The sequence below is a fragment of the Peromyscus eremicus genome, chromosome 2 (assembly GCF_949786415.1).
Source record: "Peromyscus eremicus chromosome 2, PerEre_H2_v1, whole genome shotgun sequence".
NCBI classification, from domain to species: Eukaryota; Metazoa; Chordata; class Mammalia; order Rodentia; family Cricetidae; genus Peromyscus; species Peromyscus eremicus.
The window spans coordinates 64,697,703-64,724,229 of NC_081417.1; the positions used below are offsets into that span (position 1 = coordinate 64,697,703).

General features: G+C 49.2%; 1 protein-coding gene across 2 annotated transcripts in view; it reads right to left on the bottom strand.

Annotated features, from left to right (window-relative positions):
• Positions 1–26,527, bottom strand: part of Pax5 (paired box 5) — a 177,079-nt gene that overhangs the window by 137,237 nt on the left and 13,315 nt on the right. Inside the window, exons 4-6 of one of the 2 annotated variants that reach the window (XM_059254259.1) lie at positions 17,800–17,839; positions 16,854–16,884; positions 14,651–14,803 (exon numbers count right to left, since the gene is read on the bottom strand). In XM_059254259.1, coding sequence (XP_059110242.1) covers positions 14,651–14,803; positions 16,854–16,884; positions 17,800–17,839 — 224 coding nt within the window. Of the gene's footprint in view, positions 1–14,650; positions 14,804–16,853; positions 16,885–17,774; positions 17,840–26,527 lie in introns of both variants that reach the window. The other variant, XM_059254260.1, reaches the window with a different exon arrangement.

A 26,527-nucleotide genomic window follows, 5' to 3' on the forward strand; every position in this document is an offset into this window, starting at 1 on the left:
TCCCACTGGAATGGTAGGTGAGCACCACCATGACTGACTCCTGAAAAAGACTGTATTGCCATCACCACCACCACCTCCAAGAGACTGCATGGAGGACAAGGCAGGAAAACTGTCCCAGAGTTCCCAGAGGACAAGTGACCAGTCGGGCCTGCATTCTTCAGAAAGCGGTGGCTTCATTGTTGTTTGTCTCCACTTGAGAGCTGGCAAAACTCATGCCTGGGCAGGATCCCCAAGCGGATCCGTAAGGTGGACTGCACCGACACTCCAGTAGGTGCTCAGGGCACTACCGGCTGCAGAGCACTTTCCTGGGCACTGGGACTCACTAAATTTGCCAGGACTTTGAGGGAATCTTGCACTCTCTCTTTGCTGGTAAGCAAACGGGGCTGGGTGTGGTAGCATATTCCTGAAATCTCAGCACTCGAGAGGTCCAGGCAGGAGGGTTGGGAGTTCAAGGCCAGCTTAGGCTACACGTCAAGACCTTGTCTCAAAATGCAGACGGTGGAGAGAAACGGCTGTGGAGATGTCTCAGTGGGTAAGGTTGCTTGTTCTTCAAGTATAGAGTTCTGAATTTGAATCCCCAACACCCGCATAAAAAGTCTGTGCATGTCTGTAACCTTAGCATTAGGTAGTGGATCCTGCACACTCAGTGGCCTGCAAGCCTAGGCAAATCAGTTTGGTAAAAGACCTGTCTCCAGGCAAAAACATGGAGCGCAATAGAGGAAGACTCCTAATGACCTTCTACAGCCTTCCCATGAGTGTGCATGGGTGTGTGCACCTACACATTCACATACATGTACCACACACACATATACCATATACATGCCACACTCACACACCCAAAAGAAGAAAGGGGGAAAGGGAAAGGGAGGGGAGATTGAGGCCCAGAAAGGGTTGCTCAAGATCAGCAGCAAGGGAGAGCAGAGACAAGACTGGAGGGCTCAGGACTCCCAGTCCAGTGCTCCCAGCCCTATCTCAAAGAGGCCTTGAACGAGGACAGCTCAGACATAGGCTTTGCTTTCACCCCTCTCTCCTTCTGCAAGGAGCCAAGAGAAGACACGTGACATTGATTTGGAAGATTCTCTGAACCATGAGGAAGAATAGGAAGGGGGTCCAGGAAGGAGCCATTCACTGGAGGGATGAAGCCTTGGGCCCCAGAGAGGTTTGGCTGTTGGCCTGTCAACTGTCTCCAGCGTACCTCTCCCTCTGCCTCTTCTATCTGCTTCCCTGAGGCTGTCTCTTGAGAGAGAGCTACAAGAGTTCTTAACTGATAAAATGTCCAGCATTTAAAAGCTACAAACCTGGCCAGTCGTCCTTTGCAGAGAAGAAATGTTCACTGAACAAAAGTGCCATTCAGAGGTACTGGATGGAGTCTGTGTCTCAGAGAGAAAAGAAATGAAGGGAGGATGGAGAAGGGGGGCAGCGTAGGAGGACAGAAGAGAGGCGACCAGGAGCTAGAGGACTTGCCAGGCTTCCCGCATCCAAATGGGGCCCAGATGGGGCAGGAGCACAGCTAAGATCACACAGCAAGGCAGTGCTGAAACCGGACAAGGGGACTCAGGCTCCTCCACCTGAGTATGCGCTCACAGCCTACAGCAGCACACACACACACACACACACACACACACACACACACACACACACACACACCAGGCACAGCTGGAATCAGTTGAGATCCCGCAGCATGGGGCTAAAATGCTGCCTGTCTAGAGTGTTTGCCCAGCACGTACAAGCACTGGGAAGATCCTGATGCATTGTGTAAACTGGGCGTGTGGCACACCTCTAATCCAGGTAATCCCAGTGGGAAAATCAGAAGCTTAAGACCATCCTGGACTACAAAGCAAGTTCAAGACTAGCATGAGCGACACCAGCTCCCATCTCAATAAATGAATAAATTCTGATCGTTTCTTCTTTTCCTTCTGAACCTAGCCAGAATAACCTTATTAAGCTGGTATGCCATGTTCAAACAAGAGGGAAAGCCAGACACGGTGCTTGCAATCCTAGCACTCGGAAGACTGAGGCTGGAGATTCACTGTGAGTTGGAGGCCAGCATGCTAAACAATGAGATCTTGAGAGAAAAATGATGGGGGGGGGGGGGGCGCAAAAGAACAGAGAATAGAGAAATGTCTCCTCAAGGCTTTCATGTGGAATCTTAGATTCAGGGTAAAACCACTCTGCTCTCATATTAGAAAAATAATAATCATTCCCTTGGGCTAGTGCAAATCAGATATTATAGGTAACATTTTAGTTACCAAGAAAGATGGGGAAGCCCCCTTTCTAACAGATAAAGAAACCAGGGGTCAAGGGAGACCTTCAGCTGTGAAAGCACACATAGCCAGTGGCTGGGAGGGACCCCATGCATCCATGGCGTCACTGGCGTCACCCATGCGAGTGGCCGGGCAATACTGGAGCTAACTAGCTCAAATGTGGCAGGGAAGAGTGCAGAGCCGAGTGTTGCTGGAGATGTTTCAGAAATGGAGACCTGACGGGCGATACAAACCTGAGCTGTGTCTTTCCAAGTCCAGCCTCAGGGCAGAACTGGGGACAGCTGAGGACACGCCCCGGGGACACTCGGCCCTACACCAGCACTATCCTGCTGTGACACTGGGAGGCAAACCAGGTCCCTGCCCATTCTGCCAAACTCTGGGCTGAGCTGATTGACCTTGGACAACTTCCTTGAGCTCTCTGAATCTCTGTAAAAGAGAGGGTAATGAGAGTACCCAGTTGGTAAACTGGTCGTACTAACTGCATCAATCATTTAAATGCATGTCATCAAAACTTTTCAGTGCTAGTGATTGTATTGTTCCTTATTGTGGTTCCTGGTCAGGGCCACAGTCCACTCACACTAGGTGGACATGCTCACGCTCAGGCATCAAGAGAATCCTAGGCACACACATGTATGCATGTGTGCCTTAGGCCAGAGGGTGCTCCGTGCCCTGTAGGATCTCCCTTCTATGGGGCTTAGCCGCCATGCTGGAAGGAGGAGTCGTTATAACGGGTAAGGCTCCGAGTTCCACTCCACAGGCTGCCCTTACTAAGCAGCCAAACCCACGCCTCAGACATCCAGTCTCCGTACAGGACACATACACCCTGAACTGGGCACTAAGGTGACATGGTGACTGCCACAGATATGCACCCTGCCCCCATGGAACTCAGGTTTTTGGGAATCGAAGGGGATGGATCAGTGACAGATGTTTCATTTTTATTAACAGTGCTGCAGGGACAGGTGGGCAGGGGAACTCCTCTTTGTGGAAGTGACAATCAAGCTGGATCCTATGTCATAAAATGTCACCTGGGCTATGGTGGGGCAGGGAAGGGACACTGCACCACAGTGGAAGGCCTTGGGAGCCTCCTCAGCACCCCACATGCTCAGTCCATCCCTGTGGCTCAGCTGCAGGTACAACCAGTACCTTTGTTTACATATGGGGAAACTGAGGCTCACAGGTCGTTCTCAAAGGAATAGCAATGGGTGAAGTAGAAGACCCCAGGTTGCCTGGCTCTAGCCCATCTGCGTGATGTCAGCAGGAAAGGGCAGGAGGTGCTGAGGAACTGCTGAAGGAGCTGCCATCTGACAGACTGAGCATGGAGAGGGAGGGACTCAGTCTCAGGAGGCAGCTAGCTTTGTTAAGAAGTTCAAAGGGCTTCTGAGGACAGTGTGTGAACGAGAACTGTTAAAACTCTCCTGTGGGCCATGCGTCAGAACAGAATTGCAGAGGAGACATTAAGTGTGCTATGTGAAAGCCAGACTCTTTGGAGAAATCAGGAGGCAGAGACCAGCACAGAGACTGTAGCAATAGTCCAAAAGGAACAAAGAGAATGTTTGACCAGTGCCAAGGCAGTGGAGATAGAGAGCAGCAAGGAGGTTGAAGAAATATTTAAGACAGAGACACAGTGTCTTCAGGCAGACATCTGCCAAAAGGCCTTTTTCTGTGTTCACAGGCAGAGATTCAAACCTAAGGAGAGAGGACATTAAGAACCCTATCTAACAGTCCCCAGGGACACAGACAGACAGACAGATAGACAGACAGACAGACAGACACACACACACACACACACACACACACTCCAAAGCATTTTCCAATCAGATATTGTATTTAAAACCAGGAAAAGGTTTACTGAAAGATATTTCCTGTGAGAAGTGACCTGCCCAAGGTCACACAGCTAACAGGAAGAGCCAGAATGGAGCTCCAACACCACTGTCACTCCTGACACACCACCCAATGTGGGACCCTTAAGATCCAATTGTTTTTTCTAGCATGACAGAAACAAGCCTCAGAAAGCGGTGACTTGCCCAAGATCACACACCAAGTAGAAGCTCAGGGTAGAAGAATTCCTGGAAAGGTTTATGTCAAGACATCGGGGCCACGAGGTGAAAAACGATGGAATTTATCCCAACCATGGTCACCCTCCCCTCTGGCAGAGAAGTGAGAGTCAGGTAAATGGGCTACCCAGGCATGCCACTTCTGCCCAGGAACAAGCATAGCAATTCACAAATGGCCAGTACCCACTGCCCTGGTACCCTAGACAGCAACTAAGCTGTCCTGGGTCAATGGTGCCACCTGGTGGTTGGTGCTGGGAAGTTCTAACCCCGCCTCCCTTAATCCTTTCCCAAGGGGCCACACCTTTCTCTGCTCATAGCTCACTTGATCTCACTATAAGCGATGTCTCTCACACCATCACCTTCTTTACAACTTCTTTTAGTGAGTCTTCTTTCCCTGGAACATCTCAGCTTGCCTCAGGGCAGGCTCTTTCTCCAGCTAAGCAGAGATGAAGCCAAATGATGCTCACGCCAGTGAAAGTGAAGACTGGGGTGTCAAAGTGAAATTAGACACATGCACAGTGCACACACATGCATGTGAGTCACTTTCCCCTAGTGTCCTAGAAATGCCCAGAAGCCCCTATGTAATCAGTTCAAAAATCTCCTTTCAGATTCGTTTTTTGTCTAGTACTGGGCATCAAGATAAACACTAAAGGCACTTTCTTATTTTATTTTATTATATTTCATTCCCAATCAATATCATAGCTGGATTTTTCTCCCACCAAAAATATGCCCAGGGTGGGGCCGCAAGCTAGTGCAGAACTGAACTGGGTGAAGAGTTGGGTGGGTTCCCTGCTCTCAGGGAGCACAAAAGCACGAAAACTGGAGGGAAGGAAGTCAGACCTCAGACCCTACAGACATTCTGCAGGAATACGACATGCTCAGTGGTCACACCTCCCTGTGGAAGTAAAGGCTGAGAGGAGAGTCAGAAACTACACATCCGCTGTGTGAGAGGATCACCAAAGCCCGGTGTGTCCTGCCGCTCCCTCCCAGTTAAGAATGAGAGACCCCAGCGCCATCTCTCCTTAACTAAAACCACGTATCTGCTCTCCCTCTCTGTATGAGATGAGCAGGCACGTTCAGAGTCAGGAGCAGCCTGTGCAGAAACCCCCAAGGTGTAATCCAGAGACTCAGGGGGTTCCCAAGACCCTTCAGGGGGTCTGTGAGGTTGGAACTATTTTCACCATCATGTCACAGTGTCATTGGCCTTCACTCAAGCACACAGTGGAGTTGTCCAGAGCCTGGGAAGTGTGGCATTGTGACATTCAGTGCAGAGGCACCTTTGAGACTCCAGCCGTCCTGTCAAACCAGACACGAAAAATACTTGCACAGGTGCAGAACAGTATCACTCCTACTAAATTTCCAGTTTGGAAAACAGGTCTTATACATGTTTTACTTATTGTTGTTATATGTATTACTTCTTTATTGTTGTTATTTTAATAAATTAATAATTTAATTTTACCCACTTTAATTAGCCCAATACTTTAATTAGTCCTCAATAAGTTTTAAGTTTAAAGGGGCCCCAATACCCAAACTCTAAGAACTGCTTGTCACATTCCCAGGGCTTCTCTGAACACAAAAGCAGTGAATGGGCACTAGAGTCTGGGGGACTGTGGGAGGCTTGGGCTAAGCAGGCATGTAAACAGAGAGGGGTGAGGGGATTCAGTGTCTCTGGCTCCCACACAGGCTTTCCCTCACTGAATCAAAGTGAAACTGAGGGACCAGAGCTAGGAGGAACTGAAACCTGGCCCCCACCCATGGGACAGGCCCCAAGCCCGAGGGAAAGGCCCTTGAAGCCCCGCAAGAGACCACCTGGACTCTTCGCCCAGGAACCCTGGCTGCCTGGGTCTCCGCTGGGGTGCTCACGGTTTCAAAGGAAGGACAAGGAAAAGCCAGACTGGGAACAAGACATTCAGAACAGCATGTCTGTGGACCCCAACACATCACTGGGTGACTCCAGAGCTTCATGCCCCGGGGGAATATAACACAAATGACCCCAGTCCCACTGTTCTGGACATCTGCAGCACAGCTCCTTGGCCCCACCCCAAGACTCTGACTTCCCAAACCACCTGCTTCTGGCCTGGGCTGGACCACCCACACCCCTGACCACAAGGGTGCACACACTTGCACACAAGCTTATACACCCTTTGCCACTTCTGGGACCTGCCTCCTACGGCCTTTGGCTGTGCGGAACTCTTTTCTCTAGGGTCTGGGCTCAGATTCTAAAAGCATTAGGTTCTTGGGGCTTAGAAACTAGCACAACTGAGGTGCTAGAACAGGCTGAGAGCAGCCACCCAGAAACCCAAAGCGGGCAGACCTGTGAGTTATCCCCCAGAGCTGAAGATCTGACTTCAACCTGCAGATGAAATCATGAGCTGCAGCCAGTCTGCTACCACCTAGCTCTGAACAGTGACTGCAGGAGAGGACCGTTGTCATGGTTCTTGCCTGGACAACAAGAGAATTCAGGGAAGAGGCCATCTAGATGAGTGTACAGGACACCCCTCCCAGGGCCAGGGAAGCCACAACAGGGGCCATAACAAAATGGCAGCAACCACCTACCTGCCCCCTAAAAGCTACTACGAGAACGGATGCCTCCTTTCAGGCAGAGTTCACCCTGGGAGCATCCATGGCCATAGCCAGTTGTGAAGCAGGAATGGCCAGCCCTGAGCATCCACACAGGGGAGTGAGCTGGCTATGGACAACCCAGACAGGCTGGCTAAACCACTTCTTGGGCGGCCCCTGCCAGATGAAGGGTGCTGCTGCATGGTGCCTGAGACACGGGGCTCACAGAACCCTAGTGAAGAGTGAGAGGGGACATACGAAGGTCAGAGCTCAGGGTGAAGAGCCTCTGAGGATCAGTGGGTGAGCTCCTCATGCGGCAATACACTTAAGGTAAGGTCACAATGGCTCTTAACAGTGAGGACCACAGAGGACATCAAGGATGTTCTGAGGAGCCAGGTTTTCTAGGGTTTATCCTCTGACCCATTCGGACTCCTCTTCTATCCCAGCCTCATTTCTCATCTGCATAAGGACCGTGGAGGAGGGGGCCCTAACCTCCTGGCTGCCTTCTTTGGCACAAGCTGGTGACTCTAAGAAGCCCTGAGATACCAGCCCTCCAGCCCCTCCCTGCCTTTGTCCTCTACCCTGGAGGACCTGGTGAGCACCCTGCACCTCTTTCCACGGAAAACTGAGGATTGCTCGGTTCTTTCCCCACCCCACCCCCCCTCCTGTGAAGGAGCGTGGTAAAGTCCTATTGGCAAAGAAAAAGGACGCCGAGTGGCCCCCAGTTTTGTGGCCGACACCTGGGGGCGCTGTTGTTCAGCCTGGATGTCCATGGGCTCCCCAGCTTGTCCTTTCCTCCTGTTCCTTCAGTGCCCCCCACCCCAACCCCTGACAGTTATAAACAGGAAGTCAACAGCGGGCAGACCTGTGAGCTTCAGTTGCCAAGCAGCTTGAACTGTGGCTGGAGCCCGCCATCCTACGCCTGAGATGGGCCTCACCTCCTCAAGCCCACAGGGCCGTTTATTATGCCTGCGCGTACTTAAACCCTCTGGGGGAGCCACTTCCCTTTAACCTCAGGATATCTACAAGGCTCTTGCCACCTCTCCTTTCCAAATGGCAAAACACAGATTCAGAGACCATACTCCTTGCTCAAGATCTCACTACAAGAAGTCCTCAGACCATTCCACTCTTGCTCTAGAATGCCCCAGAACCTGTGTCCCACACTCAGCATCTCTAGGAGGCAGGGCTCCCCAGAGATCACAGGTCTGTGAAATCTTGAGATCTATGGGCAAGGGCTGCCACTAACTCCTGACAAAAGAGCCCCAGCTTTGCTCATCCCCATTTCTTCTAGGAAATCTGACAGGAAGTTCCCCCACTCTGTTCCATCCTCTGCCCAGAACACAGGAAATGTGTCCAGGGAAAGACAGACAGACCAGGGCCCACCAACCTATGGCTAGAGTGAGTGCTGAGCCTTGTCAGCCCATCACTCCACCACACAGTCCTATAGGGATTTGCTGGGTAGGACTCTGACCGAATGACAGAAGTTTCTTATCAGCATTGATGAGAGTGAGATGGAAAAATAAACAAAAAGGAAAGCAAGTGTGGAGTGGGTGACTAATAGAAAACACACGGAACTAGGAGAACCCAGTGTGAGAGGCACTCCCAACCAAAAGGCACCAAGCACCAGAGATAGAAAAACACCCTAGCACCAAGAACAGGCAGTCGTGAGAGAATCCCACAGCCTACTGCCCCAACCTCACTACGGGATCTCACACTGAACTTGCCATTATTTTAATACACTGACACCTCAAGGTCTTGGCTGTCCTTCCTGTCCTCCCTAAAAAGCCAGCAGCCTGTTTGCAGCGACCCTGGCTGCCTCACCAGAAGCTGGAGCATTTGGTTTTCTGAGCTGGTGAAAGGATTCTCACTCCACTGACCTCCTGTATTCAAGGCTTTTCAAACTCAGGGCAGGCAGGAAGGGAAGGTCGAGGGGATCTGAATGGGGCCCTTGAGACCAGCAGGAGAGTGCAGAAGAAGGCCTCACAGGAGATCAAAGTCCCAGGAAGCAGCAGAGGGGCTACCCTTTCACTCATGGCTGCTATTCACAGCCCTGCCTGATGCTCCCAAGTCCAGCCGGCCAGCAGTTCCCTTGGGTCTTCCGGAGACAGATGTCCCGCCTCTGGCACTGAACCCCAAACCCAGCAGGGTCCTAGGTCCACTGCCACAGCTGTCTCCCTGAAAGGTCACAGCTGAGACCGAGGGACCAGGCTGCCTCTCCACAAGGTCCGACTCAACCTGAGGGTCTGGGCCTTCCCCAAGACTCCCAGGCATCTTTGAGCAAGGGTTTGGCAAGGGGTGGAACCGCCCAAGACGGGGCCCTTACCCAGTTCCGTCCATGAAAAGCAGATTCAGAGCCAGGCATGATAGCAAAGGGAGAAATGAATAGGAAGACCACTTCAAACTCTGCATGTCACAGATGCACCCCTCAGCTGTCACAGCCTCCAAAAGTCACAGTAACCAAAACAGATGCCTTCTTTGGTTCTGTTGCCTTTCTTTTGTCCAGCCCCTGCTCATACCTCCAGTGACGGGGAACTCACTATGTTGATAATAGTGAGTGCTTCTGTCCTCGGTCCAGTCTAGCTGGTGTGAGGGAAATGCACACTACTCTAGCTGCCTCTTGCTCCCCATAGCCCCCGTTAACCACCCGTGCTCTGCCCTCAGAGGACACAGGGACCTGATGCTGCCTCAGTCACAGAGCAGTTCATCTGAGCTTTGGGCACAAGGGTCATATCCCCAGGTGTGGACACATCCTGGAGAGAAACCTGGAATTTCTAGTCTGAAAGGATCCTTGCTAATATGCCGCTCTGGTCTGCCAACGTCCTAAGGTGTTTGTTGTGGCTCCAGGACCCTCCTCAAGTAGGGCTTTCTGTGGAGGCCTTAACCTGCTAGACAGAAGCCCCATGACTGAGGAGACCAGAGACCCCGTTTGCTCTCCTCAGTAATTATGAACTCTCTGAAGGCACATGAGTGACCCATTCTACCAGTAAGCGTTTATTGAACGTCTATTACATGCTTGACGTTGTTCAATACAGTAGCCATTAGCCTACTATGATGGGTAAACATTGGAAATACGGCTAGTACAACTGAGAACTGAAGTTTTTCTTCTTGTTTTAAAACAGTTTGGCTATGTATCCTTGGCTGGCCTTGAACTCACGATACAATCCAGGTTGCCGTCAGACCCGCAGCAACCCATGTTCCTGCATCATTTCCCCAAGTGCTGAGATTATAGGCATGGTCTACCAACCACATTTGTCTAATTTTTTTTTTCATTTCATTTCATTTCAATGTACTTAAATTTTAAAAACAGAAACTAGGCTGGTGAGGTGACTCAGAGAGTAAAAGTGTTTGTGGCACACGCTTGCTGACAGCACTTCAACCATAGAAAGGTAGAAGGAGAGAACCGAGTCCACGAAGTTGACCTTTACACTCCACTCTATGACATGTGAATGCCCTAACCTATACACATCACACGTACACAACAGTAATACTAATTAACAAATTTAAAACAAATAGCAATTAAAAAAACAAAAGCCACAGAAAAAACAGGATTGACAACATCCGATTGGAGGTTGCAGATGTTTGGGGTCCAAACTGAGATGTGTTATGCGTGTAAAATGTACACCATATTTCAACAACTTAGTTCAAACAAAAACAGGCAGCGTGGCATTATCTGAAGGTTTGATTATATATTGAAGTGATAAAGTTTAGACTAGGAAAATATGTTATTAAGACTAATTCCACTTGTTTCTGTATGAGTGTGTGTATGAGCATACACAAGTGTGGGTGGGTGTAAAAGCATATGGAGGCCAGAGAGTCACGTGGAGTGTCTTCCTCCATCGCCCTCCAGGTTATTTTTTAGACAGGGTTTTTTCTTTCTTTCTTTCTTTCTTTCTTTCTTTCTTTCTTTCTTTCTTTCTTTCTTTCTTCTTTTTTTGGTTTTTTTGAGACAGGGTTTCTCTGTGTAGTTTTGGTGCCTGTCCTGGGATCTGGCACTGTAGACCAGGCTGGCCTCGAACTCACAGAGATCCACCTGCCTCTGCCTCCCGAGTGCGAGGATTAAAGGCGTGCGCCACCGCCACCGCTGCCCAGCGAGATAGGATTTTCAATGAACCTGGAGCTTAGCAGTTCAGCTGGGCTGGTCAGCCAGTGAGCACAAGGATCATCCACCTCTGTCTCCCCAGAGCAGGATTATAGGCTTGCACCACTGCTTGAAGCTTTTTAGGGTGCAGGGGGTCCAAACCCAGGCTTTCATGCTTGTGTGGCAAGTACTTTACCCGCCAAGCTATCTTCTCAACCTCTAATTCCGTTACTTTCTTTTTCTTTTTACTCATTATCGGGTTGGGGTGGGGAATTAGTTGGTTGATCTTTTGTTTGTTTTTGTTTATCTCTTGAGACTAGGCTCCCATTGCCCAAGCTAGCCTCAAACTTACTAAGTGGTCAGAAGCTGACCTTGAACTCTTGATCCTCGTGTGTGTTAACACACCCAGATTTGATTTTAGTTTTTTTGAGACAGTCTTAGGTGTGGCTAGGCTGGCCTTGAACTCAATCCCACCTCCAAGTGCTAGGAGGACACGGTCACTCTTGCCCTTCTTGTTACTGTTTGGTCTCCAGAGAGTAGTTAATGACACCTATGGCTTTTGTTCTGTTTCTACAGAACAGGGCTGGTGGGCCAATCATTTCCAAAACCACACCAACACCCCCAAACATTCAGCACAGTATTTCTTGAGTCTCCATTTTCAAACTAAAATTTCAGGGGTTACAGCCAGTATCAAGCCACCTGACATGTTTGCCACCTCTCTCCCTGTCCAAGTCCTGGAGCTGGTCCTTTCTCTGTACCTGCTCACTGGCGTCCCAGACTGGGCACGCTCTCCATTACCTTGGACCGGCGTGTTCTCCTGATGATGCATCTCCTGAGAAGAGTCTTCCGAGACCCTTCGGATCCCCTCTCGGCCTTGCTCACCCCACCCCCGGGGAGTGTCACCTCATACTTAGCCCTTTGAAGAGACTTGGAGCCTTCAGTCTTGATCTCCCTAGCCTGCCCTCTGCATGAGATTGTGTCCCATCATTGGCTCCCCAAACCTGGGGTCTGGGCAGGAAATACCCACAGGGCAAAACCCGAGTCCAAGCTGGAGATGGTAGTGCACCAGCAAACTGAGTGGGGGAATCCACTGGGAAGTCTTAGTTACCTCATGAAGACATGGAACGAGATGCCCGGCTGTCTTCCTCCTGACTCTTGAATACCCCTTTCCTGAAGATACTCTTCCTGCAGCCTGCTTACCATCCTGGAGATCAGCACCCTTCCATATCCACGGTGGGAAGTCTCATTCCAGCTGGCCCCTGCTGGGCCCAGCCATTCTTTGTGTTGCCCTGGTTACTAAATCATACTCTCTCTGCTCCCAAACCCCTGACCTCAAGGTCTCACTTCACCACACCCTCAACATCTTCCAACCTACTAACCATGCTCTGCTGCCTGCCACTCTTTCATACCCACCAAAGGTTCTACCCAGCCCCAGGCTGCTTCACCTCCGCAGCTCCTCTCTGGAAGATCAGGCAGTAACAAGCGTACAGATAACACCAGGGGGTGAAGCCTCGGGGTTCTTCAGTTCCTTTACTTCCCAGTCTACACAAGCTGTGCATGTGACTGCTGATGACACAAAGCACCCCAGATCCTTGGTTACCGTCCCTGATAAAGTGGGGGTGCTGGCTCTGCCCCTTTCACCTCTCTTTGAGGCTAATTCAGGGATCCACAAGACAGAGGGAGGATGAGAAAGGATGAGGAGACCTGTCAGTGCCCCCTGCCCCTGAGACATCTCCCCAACAGGAACCCCTTCTCGGCTCGAGCTGCTCTGCTCTTGCTGAAGCAGGGCAGCCGAGAGGGGCCTCACTCAGGTCCTCATTCTTCTCAAACCTGAAGACCTCCCAAGACTATCAAGTCTTCCTGTCTTAGCCTCTGAACCACAGACAGAAATTTCACCCGACCTCTTCCCAGGGTTCAAGACTCTACTAGAGTTCCAGAACTGGTAGGAGCAGAACATCCAGTCCTACATGTCATCGTGAACCCTCGGTCTTGGTTTTCTGTTGTCTTTGAGACAGGCCCTCACCGTGTAGCTCACATTGACTCTGGACTCATAGTCTGGTCTCAGCCTGCCAAGTGCTAGGATTACAGCATGCACATCCCAACTCCTGAGAGTTATCCTCTGATCCCCACGAGCACACCGTGGCACTGTGCACCCCCACCCATAAATAAATAAATAAATGTTTTAAAATTGGTATCTCCAGAGCAGCCACCATCCTCAGTAAACAAGCTGACCAACAGAACTTTCAAGGACATCAACCACCTACTATGTGCCACCTATGACCTACTGTGTGCCTGGCTGGAAGGTCAAAAGCTTCTTCGATCAAGTTAACCCATAGACTTCTCTAGCACCATGCCCCATCAGAATCTGTCTGATAATAAACATTAAACTAGATTCTTATTTTTATTTTTTTATTTTATTAATTTTTTTTTTTTTTTTGCTTTCTCCAAAACTCTCTGCCTGAGTTTTTCAGCTGCAAAGGAGCATCCTCTAAGCCATCCCTTCACTGGGATCAAACATAGCCAGGCACCAGCTTGGTACATCTGCTTAGAGTCCAGGTGACATGGAGGAAAAAGATAACACCATCAACCCCATAAACCAACAGAGATGGCAGGCCCACTGCCTCCCGCAGCAAGCTGGCACAGCAACCCACTGAGCTAAAGACTTCTGACATCTGTTCCGAAGTATGGGAGCAGGGGAAGGGGGTGAAGCACTCTCTGAGAGCCATGAATCATGCCAGCTTGGACTACCATTGCACACTGAGGCCAGCTCCAATGCCTGGGGCCCTGAAGACCCCAGGCCAATCCACCACTGGGCTGACTAAACTTTCTAGTTACAAATCTTAAGTAGTTAGGCATGTGTTCATGACAACACACATCCCTTACATGATGCTAAGGAAGAATTGTGCCAGCAGATAGATAGTTGAATCAAAGTTTCTGTCACTCTGCTCTCCAGCCCCAGACCACAGCTTACACACACACACACACACACACACACACACACACACACACACACACACACACACTTTCTGACTAAGGTTTTACAGACTCCCAGGGGGTCATTTAGTGGAAGGAGACCAGGTCACTGTAGTCTGTGTCCCACACAGAGGTGGCCAGTTCCAATAGCCCAGACAGCACAGGAGAAGGTCATCTTTGTAATCCCCAGGAGACCCAGCACTCCTTCATCTCAGGTCCAAGGGCAACAATGCCATGGTTATTGACTTCCCTCCGCCCTTCATCATCATCTCTCCACTTTCCCCACAGAGCAGTGTTTCCAGTTCCTGCCCTTTCTCCCCACATGTGGCCCTCACTGCAGAGCAAAGCGGTGGTTGCCCTGCCCAACCCATCTCTTGCCTCCAAAACCCGCAAAGGAGACATTGTCGCTTAGCTAAGACCGTCTACACAGCAGCCCTGGGGCACCACCTGTCCCCAGGACTCTCTCAAAAGCAGCAAAGCGTGGGCCACAGTGGCTCTTCTCACCCAAGGAGTGAAAATGGGTAGAGACCAGCAGGGAAAGAGTCCCGACGGGTGCCTGTCTGTCTTCCTTGTCTCAGAGGAAAGGACAGAGCCCTGGGAACTCCAGTCCTCTGCAGGTGAGGGTGTTGAGCTGGCACTTTTGCTCGCCCTCTAAGAGCGCCCCTCGTAGACCCTATTTGATCCATCCCTGACCGGCGGGATACACGGCCATCTCTTCTTACCTTCATCCCTCTTGCGCTTGTTGGTGTCGGCGCTGGGAGACGTGATGCCCAGAATGCCACTGATGGAGTACGAGGAGCCTGCAGAGTCGGTGCTCACCGACGACACCTGCGTCACGGAGCCTGTAGACACTGTGGAAGGAGAGGGGTGCGGGCCTGTCACCAGGGCGATCACTAGAAACATGGGGCTGGGTACAACTCCCGCGGATCACCGAGCAGAAAGGAACACAAGCGCAGAATAAAAAAGGGGATTACTAAGATCTCAGCCAGCCCAAGGGTGCAGGAGACAGGAGGATGTGGGAGGAGGGCAGCTGGTGCCCCTCCAATGCAGGGGAAAGACCTAGATGCATACTTGAGCCACGATCACCTCTGCTTACATTCCAGCCATGCGTGCATGCAGATTCACACACACACACACACACACACACACACACACACACACTCACACACACACACAGTAAATAAAGTATAATAAGAAGTATGCTTTCACTGATGAACACTGGAGAAAGACATGTCTCCCACTGATCTGCTTTTCACTCGGTTGTTGCCACAGCCCAGGGTGCTACCGATTATTTTTCTATTTGCCACATGAGGAAAGTTAGTTTCATAAGGTGAAGAGATTCAAAGTGATCTAGCCAAGCAGCACTCACAGTTAGCCTCAGGCCTAAAATTTCCTTTCCTACAAGTGGAAACAGGGGTGGTGACTTACTGTGGCCAGGGCCAGGTCTCTAAGTCCCAAAGGGTAAGGGGGGGAGGGGCCTGCAGCAAGTTTCACAGTGACTCCTAGTCTAGAGTCCAGGGGCCCTATGAAGATCCTCTCTAGCTATGTGGCTGGATTTCCACTTGTGAGATGTGGGGGTTCTTCCTCCCTTCATTAAGACCAGTAGACCGCTCTCACACACCTCTCCATGAGCAGCCAGCCAGAGGCCGGTGAGCCTTTACTTTGCAGAGCAGGGTGTGGCTGGAGCAATAAGCCACTTTCCTTGGAGCAGAGGCAGCCCCTAGGTCTACAGCCTGCCTAGAGGGTGCAGGGCCTTTCTGCTCACATTTGGGCTTGAGTTTAGATCTCCCTTAAGAGACACCAGTGCAGAAATGGCTAACTTCTCTTTCCCTTCACCAGAAAAGCTCCTCAAAATAGATTTATGCAAATCCCATGACCTCTTCTTTATTGAGTGCAAAGAACAAAGGGACAGAGAGAGCTCACTTGGCACTTCCAACAACAGCCACATGGAAAACAGGCTTGGCTGTCACCGTCAGGGCCAAAAACAACTGCTTAGGTGTTTTGCAATCACACTGGGCACAGAGGACCCAGGGCCCTGTTCTGGCTTCACATATGACTTTAGAGCAGGTCACTCAACGTGGGTGCTCAATAAGTATGTGAACACTATGAGGCTGCAGACATGTGAGATAAAGTTTTAATAGAAATTTCTGGGGCAAAACATACCACTCTGCTGAATTACTGTAGAATTATTCCTCTAAGGCTAATGAAGGATAGTTTTATTTCTTCATGCTACATACCCTGGGACAGTTAGAGCCACAAGTGAAATCTCAGCCACAAACACCCCCTCACCCCCACCCAGGAAACCCTCCTCAACCCTGTCATTCCACCCAGCAAAGAAATGGCCCTTCCTGCTACTCATGCAGACCCGCTTCCTGGGCTTTGGTTTGTTGCTTTGTTTTGTAGGGTGTTTGTTTGTTTATTTGCTTGTTTTTCAAACTCCCTTCCCACATTCTCCCATGGGACTGGAAGCCCTTGAGAACAGGGATTTTTGTCTGGCGTCGATTTCCAACCCCAGGGTCCACATAGCAAGGGCACAGTAAAGTCTTCCCAACGGCAGCACAGAATAAAGAATGGTCTTGGGCAGGCAGGACTCTGTCTTACCTTCCTTCAGAGAGTCACCCTTAGAGGATCAGAGAACTCAGGGAACACCTGGTTTGTGCTCCTCCCCCATATAGCAAGGGGGAGACTGATGCTCAGAGGTGAGATACTTGTCTAGTTGACTGGGTGAGCTGATGCCAGAATTGAAACTATAAGCCAGGCCTCTGCCAGTCTTCTTTCTCATCACCGTGGGAAGTTCAGGTTTTTATTTAAAGAAAGACTGGCAGTAGAGGCTGGAGAGATGGCTTGTTGGCTAAAAGCACTTGCTGTTCTTCTAGAGGACCTGAGTTCAGTTCCCAGAACCCGTATCAAATATCTTATGACTACCAGTAACTCCAGCTCCAAGGGATCCATCACCCTCTTCTGGCCCCCTCAAGTAAGTGCATGCACACTGCGCATACACACAGATGTAACTGGCAATGATAAATGGACTGGAATACTGTACAATCTGAGATGCAGTGCTGCAGAATTCTTGGGGTCTGTAGCACCCAAACTGGCAGAGGCTTGCTGAGTAACCACCTGCTTCCTTACAGTAGAGTAACTTTTCCTCAGCAACCCAGAAGTATTCCTTTGTCCTAAATGGAGAAATGACATCAAGAATATGCCTTGATTATAGATGTCATTTTCAACTCCTCTTTGAAGAGGAAGCAAGGAAAAAGTTTAGACCTTAGAGTGTGACGCCACCCTTATGAGTCATGGCCACTCTTAGACTTCCCCTGTGGACCTCGGAAACCCCACAGGCAGCCCTCAACGGTTGGCAGTGTACAAGAGAGCGAAGCGAGAGCAAGAGAGAAAAAAAGTTTGGGAAGTTTTGCTACATCTTCACTCAAGACTGCAAGTGCACAAAGAATTGCAGAAGGCTGGTTATAGAAGAAAAAAAACACATTCAAAACTACTTACTGACTAATGATGCAGAAAATGTTATGAATAAGTATCCCTTTCTTGATTTATTACTTTAATTATCTGACATTCTATAGACCCCCATTAGTGGATTTTTTTTGGCTTAGATTTCAATTTTCTGTCTCATGGTGAAAGCTATTTATCATAATAATCAGTAAAATTCAAAACCTTTTAGCAGTATTTATAAAATTCATTTGCCAGGTTCAGCCCTTGGAGAATGACAAAGAAGGAGCATTAGGACGCGTGTGAAGTGTTTTATGCAGAATTATCTGTCCATAAGAATGATTAAAAGTTCTTTAGAATATTTGGAGCCCATTAGATTTTCAAATTTTTTTGAAAAGTTCTTACCTATGCTGTGACTGGAAGCTGGGACTGGCTGGTTGGGGGGTTGCTGTACTTTTGTCCGGATGATCCTGTAGGCAGTTGGGAAAAAAAAAAGAAAAACAAATGACTATTTACTATTGAGAAGGAAAGAGACCCTGAGGCTGGGACGTTGTCCCCTTGGTAGAGTGCTTGCCCAGCATGAGCAAAGATCTGGGTTCCATCCCCAGCAAAGAAGAAACTGCCTGAGTTGGTGCACACCCATAGTCCCAGCACTAGGGAGGAGGAGGAGGAGGAGGTAAGGAAATCAGAAGTTCAAAGTTATCCTCAGCTACATAGCAAGTCCAAGCCTAGTGTGGCATCCATGAGCCCCATCTTTTAAAAAATGGAAAAGAACAAGGAGGAAGAAGAAAGAGACCTTAGCTAGTTATGCAGAGACACAAGAATGGGGCAGGGCTGGGGTGCGAGATTATGGGACCAGACTGGGAATTAGTTCTGAGGAGTTTCCTCACTGGGTGTCTTTGGGTGGCTTGCATCACCCTCTCTGTTCAGTTTTTCATTTTTTGTGTTTTGGTTTGTTAGGTTTTCTGAGGCACAATCTCGTGTAACTCATGCTAGCCTTAAGCTCCCTATCTACCCAAGACTAGCCTTGAACTCCTGATCTTCCTGCCTCTCCTACTAGGTGCTGGGATGACAGGGCTGCATGAGCACAGCTGCCTGAACGCCTCCTTTTCTGAAGAAGGGAGCTGATGTGATACTGGTCCAGGTCGGCCTAGCTGACACTCAGGTGTGCCTGCAGCCCCATCAGAGATCCTTCCCCTCGCTAGAGCTTGGCTTCCACCTGTGGAACCAAAGCACTGAACCAGGCAACCTGCCTGCCCTCTGGCAGCGCTCTCGTGCTGGTTTCTGTGCCCTAAAGACTCCACAAATAATAATACACCCACCAGGGAAATTTGCTAGGAAGAGGATGTGTGTCACGGAAGGTATGAAGGGTTGAAGTGCTGCCCAGGGAAAGCGCTTGGCTTGGCTTCCTAAGAAGCCAGCTCATACACACCCCACGGGGAGGAAGGGTCTCAACAAGCTGCAGCCCTTGCCACTGCTCCCTGGGTTTCGCTGTGTCACCCAAGGATGACAACAAAAAGAAAAAGGCCAGAAAGTTAGCCAAAGAGATAAAGACCCAGTAAACAACTGTCAGATGAGGCCAAAACAGGTGACCCAAGAGCCAAGTGCAGGACAAAGTCAACCACCGGGTCCTGTTTGGCAAATCTATGTTTGCCAAACTCTTGCAGATCCCACAGGGACTTTTGGCTGTCTCCATTCTGTGTTCAAAGACGTGCTGTGCTCAGCTCATGGTCTCCTGGAGGCCCCATGAAGAGTTTCCAACTACGAACATACCACTCCAGCTGTGGTCTCTGAGAGGCTGAAGATTCTCGTTCCCTGGCCAGAGCAGCCTTCAGGACCGCTTTATGAAAGGATGCATCAAACTGACTTCAAAGCGCGGGGGCCCAAGTAATTTACACCAGAAGCACAAAGGATGGAGATGCCCCAGCTACTGCCACAGAGGCAGGAGCAGGTTCAACAGACTGCACATTTGTAAAAACAAAACTTTATTAAATTCAAACCAACAAATTTTCCAAAAAGGACCCATGCAGCTGGGAGCCAGGAGTGTCCCAATTTACCTTTCAGAATGCTGTTGCTGTTCTAACATGAACCTGACAATAACCTTGAGTAAGTCCATTCCACTGTGGGGCTCAGCACAACCAGGGAGTTCCCACAGATCGTTCTCTGCTTATTTGAAGTAATCAAATACTTTTCACAAAAGTAAAAACCTTGCAGGAAGGCTTGCTGTATTTAAGTGACAGAGCAGCACTGACTTCTCTGTACCCAAAGCCCGACCACGCTGACGCTCTGCAGGAGCCTGGGGAGCCTTGGTGGCAGACTTCCAGCAGGACCCACACATGGGGCCTCCAGGAGACCATGAGTGCAGCGCATCTTTGCACACAGCACAGAGACAACCAAAAGTCCCTGTGGGGTCTGCAAAAGAGCTCCCTCCCTGGCATTTTGGAGATGGGTGAGTCATAATATAATAAAATGTTGACTTTCTCAAGAAAAGCACTGTTCCAAACTATTACTTTTTAACAAGACACTTGGTAGAATTTTACTTCATTATTAAAATACCGTGTGTCCATTATAGACTACTATTTACATTTCTGGGTATGTGTGCCCATGCACAGTGTGTGAGTATGTGTAGAGGCCAAAAGACAACCCCGGATGCTGTTGCTCAGGCTAGGCTGGTGGCCCCAGAGACCTGCCTGTGTCTGGTACAACGGAGCTGGCATTTAAGTGTGTGCCACCACAGTTGGTGCGTGCATGCATATATGCGTGTGTCCACTCCTTCACCCTATGTGCTCCAAGGACCAAACAATCCTCAGGTTGGCAGCAATCACCATCACTGGCTGAGCCATTTCACAGAACTCTACCCAGCTTTAGCAGATGTGGATTCTGAGGAATCCAACTCAGGTCTCTGTTTTCGCAGGGCAAACCCTTTGTCTCCCGAGCCACCTCCCCAGCTCCACTGTGGACTCTGTGGGTGACACGGGGAAGTATAAAGAAGACATCTGTCAAGCATGGTCAAGCATGGCGCTGCACTGTAATCCCAGCACTTGGGAAGCTCAGACACAAGACTGAAAGTTTGAGGCCAGCCTGAACTATATATATATTGACCCCTATCTCAAAAAACAGGGGAAAAAAATCACTCACATATAATACATTATTATACCCACATTCCATTTCCCACCAACAAATCAGAATCAAGCTGTGCACACAGTGTCATACCCTGCACTTGTCACATGACATTTACCAGGAACTCTTCACATGCCAAACTATTGTATCTAAATGTCCGTTTCAAGGCTGCACTGGGTATCCAGCCTCTGCACGGGAGGGACAGAAGTGGCAGGTCCTCCGGTTAACCTCACTGGGTGGACGGCTCTGCCCTGCCTGACCTTACAGCTTGGTGCTAGGCGCCCAGGGCACTTGACATCATTAGCTGTTATCTTGGAATAGACTTGTTCATTCGATGCTACAGGCCTAACCATAGAGCATTGGCATCCTGGCCACCAGAGTGAACCCTTCTGCCCTTGGCTGATGAGTCAGCTTAAACACCTCCTCAAACACAGTCAACATGTGCGTACATCTGTTTGTTTGTTTGTCACGCTACTTAAAGGGGTTGTTTCCACTGAGCAAACACAGAATATATAGAATAAAGACCTGGGAATGAGGTTATTTTCTTGACCTCCTGAATTATGTTGCTAACAACCTAGTTTTTTGGGTTTTTTTTTTTTAAGATTTTTTTAAGATCTCTCTCTCTCTCTCTCTCTCTCTCTCTCTCTCTCTCTCTCTCTCACACACACACACACACACACACACACACACACACACACACCAGAGAACAACTTGCAGGAGTTGTCTCCTTCCACCATGTGGATCAAAGGGATCAGACTCAGGCTGTCAGACTCGGTGGCAAGTAACTTTACCTGCTGAGCCATCTTGCCAGCCTTGATCTAATGTGTGTGTGTGTGTGTGTGTGTGTGTGTGTGTGTGTGTGTGTGTGTGTTTGTGTCTAAAAAAATGTAGCAGTTAAGTGAGTATTCAGATGTGCTAGAGATATGTCCTATTCCTTACTGAAGTCCAGCATAAAATCCTGACTTTTCATTGAATTTGTCTAGAGGCAAAACAAAGTACATTTTTTTCACATTTCTTTTCAAATACCTATAAATCACTGGCAAAGCATCACGAAAGGTCATAAGCCATTAAGAGGCCCCTGCAGCACAGGGAGTAACTATACAGACCCCAGAACCAAAGCCCTGGCATTCAAATCCAGCCTTCAGTTTCCATCTCCATGACCTGGAGTACATTCCTTACCTCAGTTCCTCATCTGAGAAATGGGAGAAAGAATCATCCCTCCCCATGGAGTTACTATTAGGGCTGAATTAATGAACTATTTAGATGCAGCCAAGCCATATCCAACACCCAGTAAATGTCACACATCACCCTTCTCACTGCTGTCTTCATAATGATGGATGAGCAGCTTCAGCTTTGAAACCTTCAGATGCTTCACATGTGCCGAAGGCACATGGAACAATTGTGATACCAGCACCCAGGAGGCTGAGGCAGGAGGATCCTGAGTCCAAGGCCAGCCTGGGTTTCATAGTGGGACCATATCTAAAGTAAATGAATAAGACTCCTCCTACATTGCTGAGCATAAGCATGGCCCAGGGTAACATGCTAACATGCTCTGGCTTAAAGTCCAGCATGCTCCAGTGGTGAGCCAGGGTCACGCAGCACAGGGTCAGTCCAGACTCCTAGGCCTGAGGTGTGAGCACTTTTCCATGAGCTACATTTGGAGAAAGTAATCCTCTGCTAATCACGTCCTGTATGAGACATAGAAGCTATTCAGACTCAGAATCCATTTCTCAAAATCTAAGGGACTTTACGTTATAAGCATTTAAGGATTCCATTTCAGCATCATTCCCAAGCCCTTTGAAAAACTAGATCCTCTTACCACCATCTCCCATGACCTCTCACACAATTTTACTAAGAGAGATCACTGCGATGCGTTGGAAAAGGTGAGATGGGGTCTGGGTGTAGCTGGCTGATATGGTGCTTGCCTAGCACATACATATACAGGCCCTGCATTCAGGCTCCAGAACCACCTGAGGTGGGTATGATCCCAGTACCCTAAGGTAAAGGGAGGAGGGTCAGAAACTCAAGATCATCTTTGGCTACACAGCAAGTTCAAGGCCAGCCTGAGCTACATGGAACTCTGTCTCAAAAGAGGGGTCAGAAGCTGAGGAGCTAGCTCAGCAATTGAATTGTTTGCCATACGAACATGAGGGCCAGCGTTCAGATGCCAGAAACTCATGTAAGTGCTGGGTATTGTGTCTGTAATACCAGAATCAGAAGGCCAAGAACAGGGGATGACCATTGCAAGATGGCTAGCTAGACCAAGCATCAGCAAACTTTGCGTCTGACTGAGAGACCCTGCCTCAGTAAATAAAGTAGAAGACTGAGGATGATTCCTGACACGAAGCTCCAGTTTCTATATGCGCATACATACACCACCAACCCCCGAGACACACACACACACACACACACACAATGCTAAAAAGAGAAAAATACCACTGAAAGGACTCTTGCCAGCCTGAGCATGGCCAACATGGCTCTGGCAGGCTGGGACTGGTTGGCAGTGAGGTGTCTTGTGCCGAATACCAGTCCCTTCAACCACATTGCTAAAGCTACCATCAACACAGATCCACGGGCCATCAGCTTTACCAAGAATCCAAAAGTCTGAGACTAAGCTGGGTAGATCCAAAGCCTGCCACCGGCATGGAGAAGAAAGTGGGAGTGAAGAGTCATCTCAGAAGACTTGCTGCCAAAGTTAAGATTAAAAAGCAGAAGTAAGGCTGGCATGGTGGCACATGCCTGCTATCCCAGCACTCGGGAGGCTGAGGCAGGTGTATCAGCAGTTGGAGACCTTTTTGGACCACAGGGTGAGCCCCTGTCTCCAACAAAACAAAACAAAAATACGTAGTTAACAAACTACCATTCACCAGGCTACCTCCAGCTCCCGGGAAGATTATTGTTTTGTTTATTGAGTAAACAGCAAGTTATGTGTAAGCTTTGGGTTTCTCCATAAAAACTTAACCTGAACCAGTAACGCTGGTCCCAATTCTCACATGCACACCAGCCAGTTGGTGCTGAACAGAGCCTGCCCCACCCCACCCCTCAGCTGGGAATGCCACTTGTCCCAGCACTTGGCCACTAGTTTACAGACACAGAACTGGAACAGAAGAGGGATGACCCCACTCCACCCACCATTTCAGTCAGCTCTGAGACAGCCACCTCCAGCTGACACTCTGCCTGGACTTCAGGACTCTCCGGTGCAGTCTGTACAGCACCCCAAATGAGCAAGGTGACGTGAGGACCCCCAGGAAGCCCCCACCAGCCTGGTACAAGTGCTCCAGTGATATTTAGCTCCACATCAGCATTGTTTCCAGAGTTGGTTCCTGAAGACAGCAGGATGGTACCTGCTCCCGAGGTGAGCAGTAGAGAGGACCCTGTGGCCACTAGAATAACTACAAATGCAGACATCACCTTCCTTCTGGCTGTTTAAAATAGAGGAATAGTGAGAAATTGCCTTGGTGGGAGCATAGTTAGGAGAGAGCGATGGACTCTCTTTCTTTTGACACTTGCACACTGGTTATTTGAAGGTACATCATTCTCAACGCAATGGGTTCTGCCTTACTATAAAAAAAATAATAAAAGAAATTCTGTAGTGGATGGCATAGGTTTTCCAGGGAGATTGGGGTTGGGGAGGGTGCATTGGTAAGAGACTGCATCCCATTTGGGGCACTCTCACGGAAGATGCAGTGAGGAGTCCCCAAGAGGAGCCCCGGAAAAATGCACCGGAAAGAGCTAAGGATGCCAGGGATCAGCAGACAGCAAAAGCATACCATGATGCTCTGAAACAGGGAAAGAATGGTGGCGTCTCCTCCTGGCCTCCTTCTCATAGGAGATGGCTTGCAGAGACCTATAGGACACTGGTGGAAGAACACCAGACCCCATCTTACCATTGCCTCTACTCTAGTTTCCGCCCCCGTTACCGTTCCACTGGCCTTCCCATCTGGGCGTCAGCTCTACACCTTCCACGGGACAGCACCAGGCCTGAGGGCTGTGGGAGGCCACAGATAGAGAACCCACGTGGGGACTCAATCAGCCAACCACATCTAAGATACCCTGAGGTCCCAGAAGCTAGCCATGGCCCCAGGCCCCAGCTTTGAACCTCCTGTCACACAGTACTAGATGCACAGAATCAGACACGCCAGCCGTTCCTGGGCCACCGATTCCAGTCCACCCTCCACGGCCCGTGCTGCGGCCATAACCACTTCCGTCTTTGCTTCACATGTTACTTTGAAATAACTTACTCTGGACTTAAATGTAGGTTTTTTTGTTTTGTTTTGTTTTTGTTTTTGTTTTGTTTTGTTTTTCGAGACAGGGTTTCTCTGTGTAGCTTTGCACCTTTCCTGGGACTCACTTGGTAGCCCAGGCTGGCCTCGAACTCACAGAGATCCGCCTGGCTCTGCCTCCCGAGTGCTGGGATTAAAGGCGTGCGCCACCACCGCCCGGCTTAAATGTAGTTTTAAATGACCCTTGTTTATTTATTTGGAGTAGGTGACAGTGCATATGGAGATCACAGAACAACTCTCAGGAGTCAGTTCTCTCCTCCCACCACGTGGGTCCTCAGGGATGGAACTTGGCTCCTCAGGCTTGGCAGCAAATGCCTTCACCTACTGAGCCCTCTTGCTGTCCCTTAGATGAAGCACATAAGGCAGCTAGACCTCCCTACTGCAAGCAGGTAGGAGAAAGCTCCCAGTGTTCACAAACGCACTGGTGTGGTACGGCACTTAGATCTTTCTAAATCGTGTGAACATGATTCATTGCATTTCAGAAGATTAAAACTGGAGCCCTGCCTGTGTCATACTCTGAATGAATTGCCACCATTTGAAAGTCTAGATGTTTCTCATGCGTGTGCATCTGCATCCACACCCACACAGAGATCCTGGTCTCTAGATTCTCTTGAGAAAAAGGCTCCGGCTCACACTCCCAGCAGCACTCAGCTGAGACTCAGGAGCGGCTGCCACCCACAGGGCTGCGCTGTCTCACCTGCCTCAGCCCCTGGAGTCTCTGGAGTCCCACCTGACCCGCTTCCTTCATTAGCCATCTGCCTGTCCCATCCACATAGGCAGTAAAGTCTGTGACTGCCGTGGGGCACCCGAGGTTATGCTGTGGACCATGTCACCGTGTGTGTACCCTACACTGGGAAATGTGTGGGCCTCCCAAATCCTGACCAGGTGTTTGTGCAAGGTTACCCTACAGAGCGGACCAACTTCTCCAACACTGCCTCTGTTCCTGCCTCTGCATTCTCCAGTGACCCCCAGCTGGACACCTCCTGCCTCATAGGGACCTAAGCAGTATGGTGCTTAACCACGGGGACACTGCCATGTGCCTAGTATGAGTCCAGTTGTGCTGTAAATCACATTTTTAAAGCTTAGTACCAAAAAAAGAGAGGATGCTAAATAGCTCATTAATAATTTTCATACTGATTTTGCATTGAAATACTTTTTTTTTCTCTGTTGGGTTAAATAAATATAACCACAATTAATTATACATATTTCTTTTTACTTTTCTTAATATCTACTAGAAAATTTCAAATTGTGTCTAATAGTAATAGAATGATATATATTAGCAAAATGCACATCTTCCACTAAAATTTCACTGGAAAAGTGGTTTGGATCTCTGATTTGCCAACTCTCTCCTCCCCTAGAAGAATTTCCATCATTCTGCAATGCAATTTACTTTTAAAAAGAAAAACAATAACCTGGATACCCAGGGAAAAAATCATGTTTGTTTTGTGTACTGCAAATCCTGCAATGAGCCCAGTGTGGAGAACTCACAACTGTAACCTTTCATAACTCAGGGAAAAAATAGATACCACACCCCTCACCCCTAGCCTGCTGGCATCGTCACCCTCTCCTCAGCTCTATCCTCGAGGACAAATCTGAAAAGATTGCACCCACTTTCCCTCTTCTTCAGCATCTCACAAGATGTCAGGGCAAAAGAGAAGCAAATGGGCCAAGGGTTGACAAATTAGTGGGACTTAGAAAGTCAACACATCCATCATCACATGGGGATGCTGAGCATTGGGCCACCGTGCTGCCATC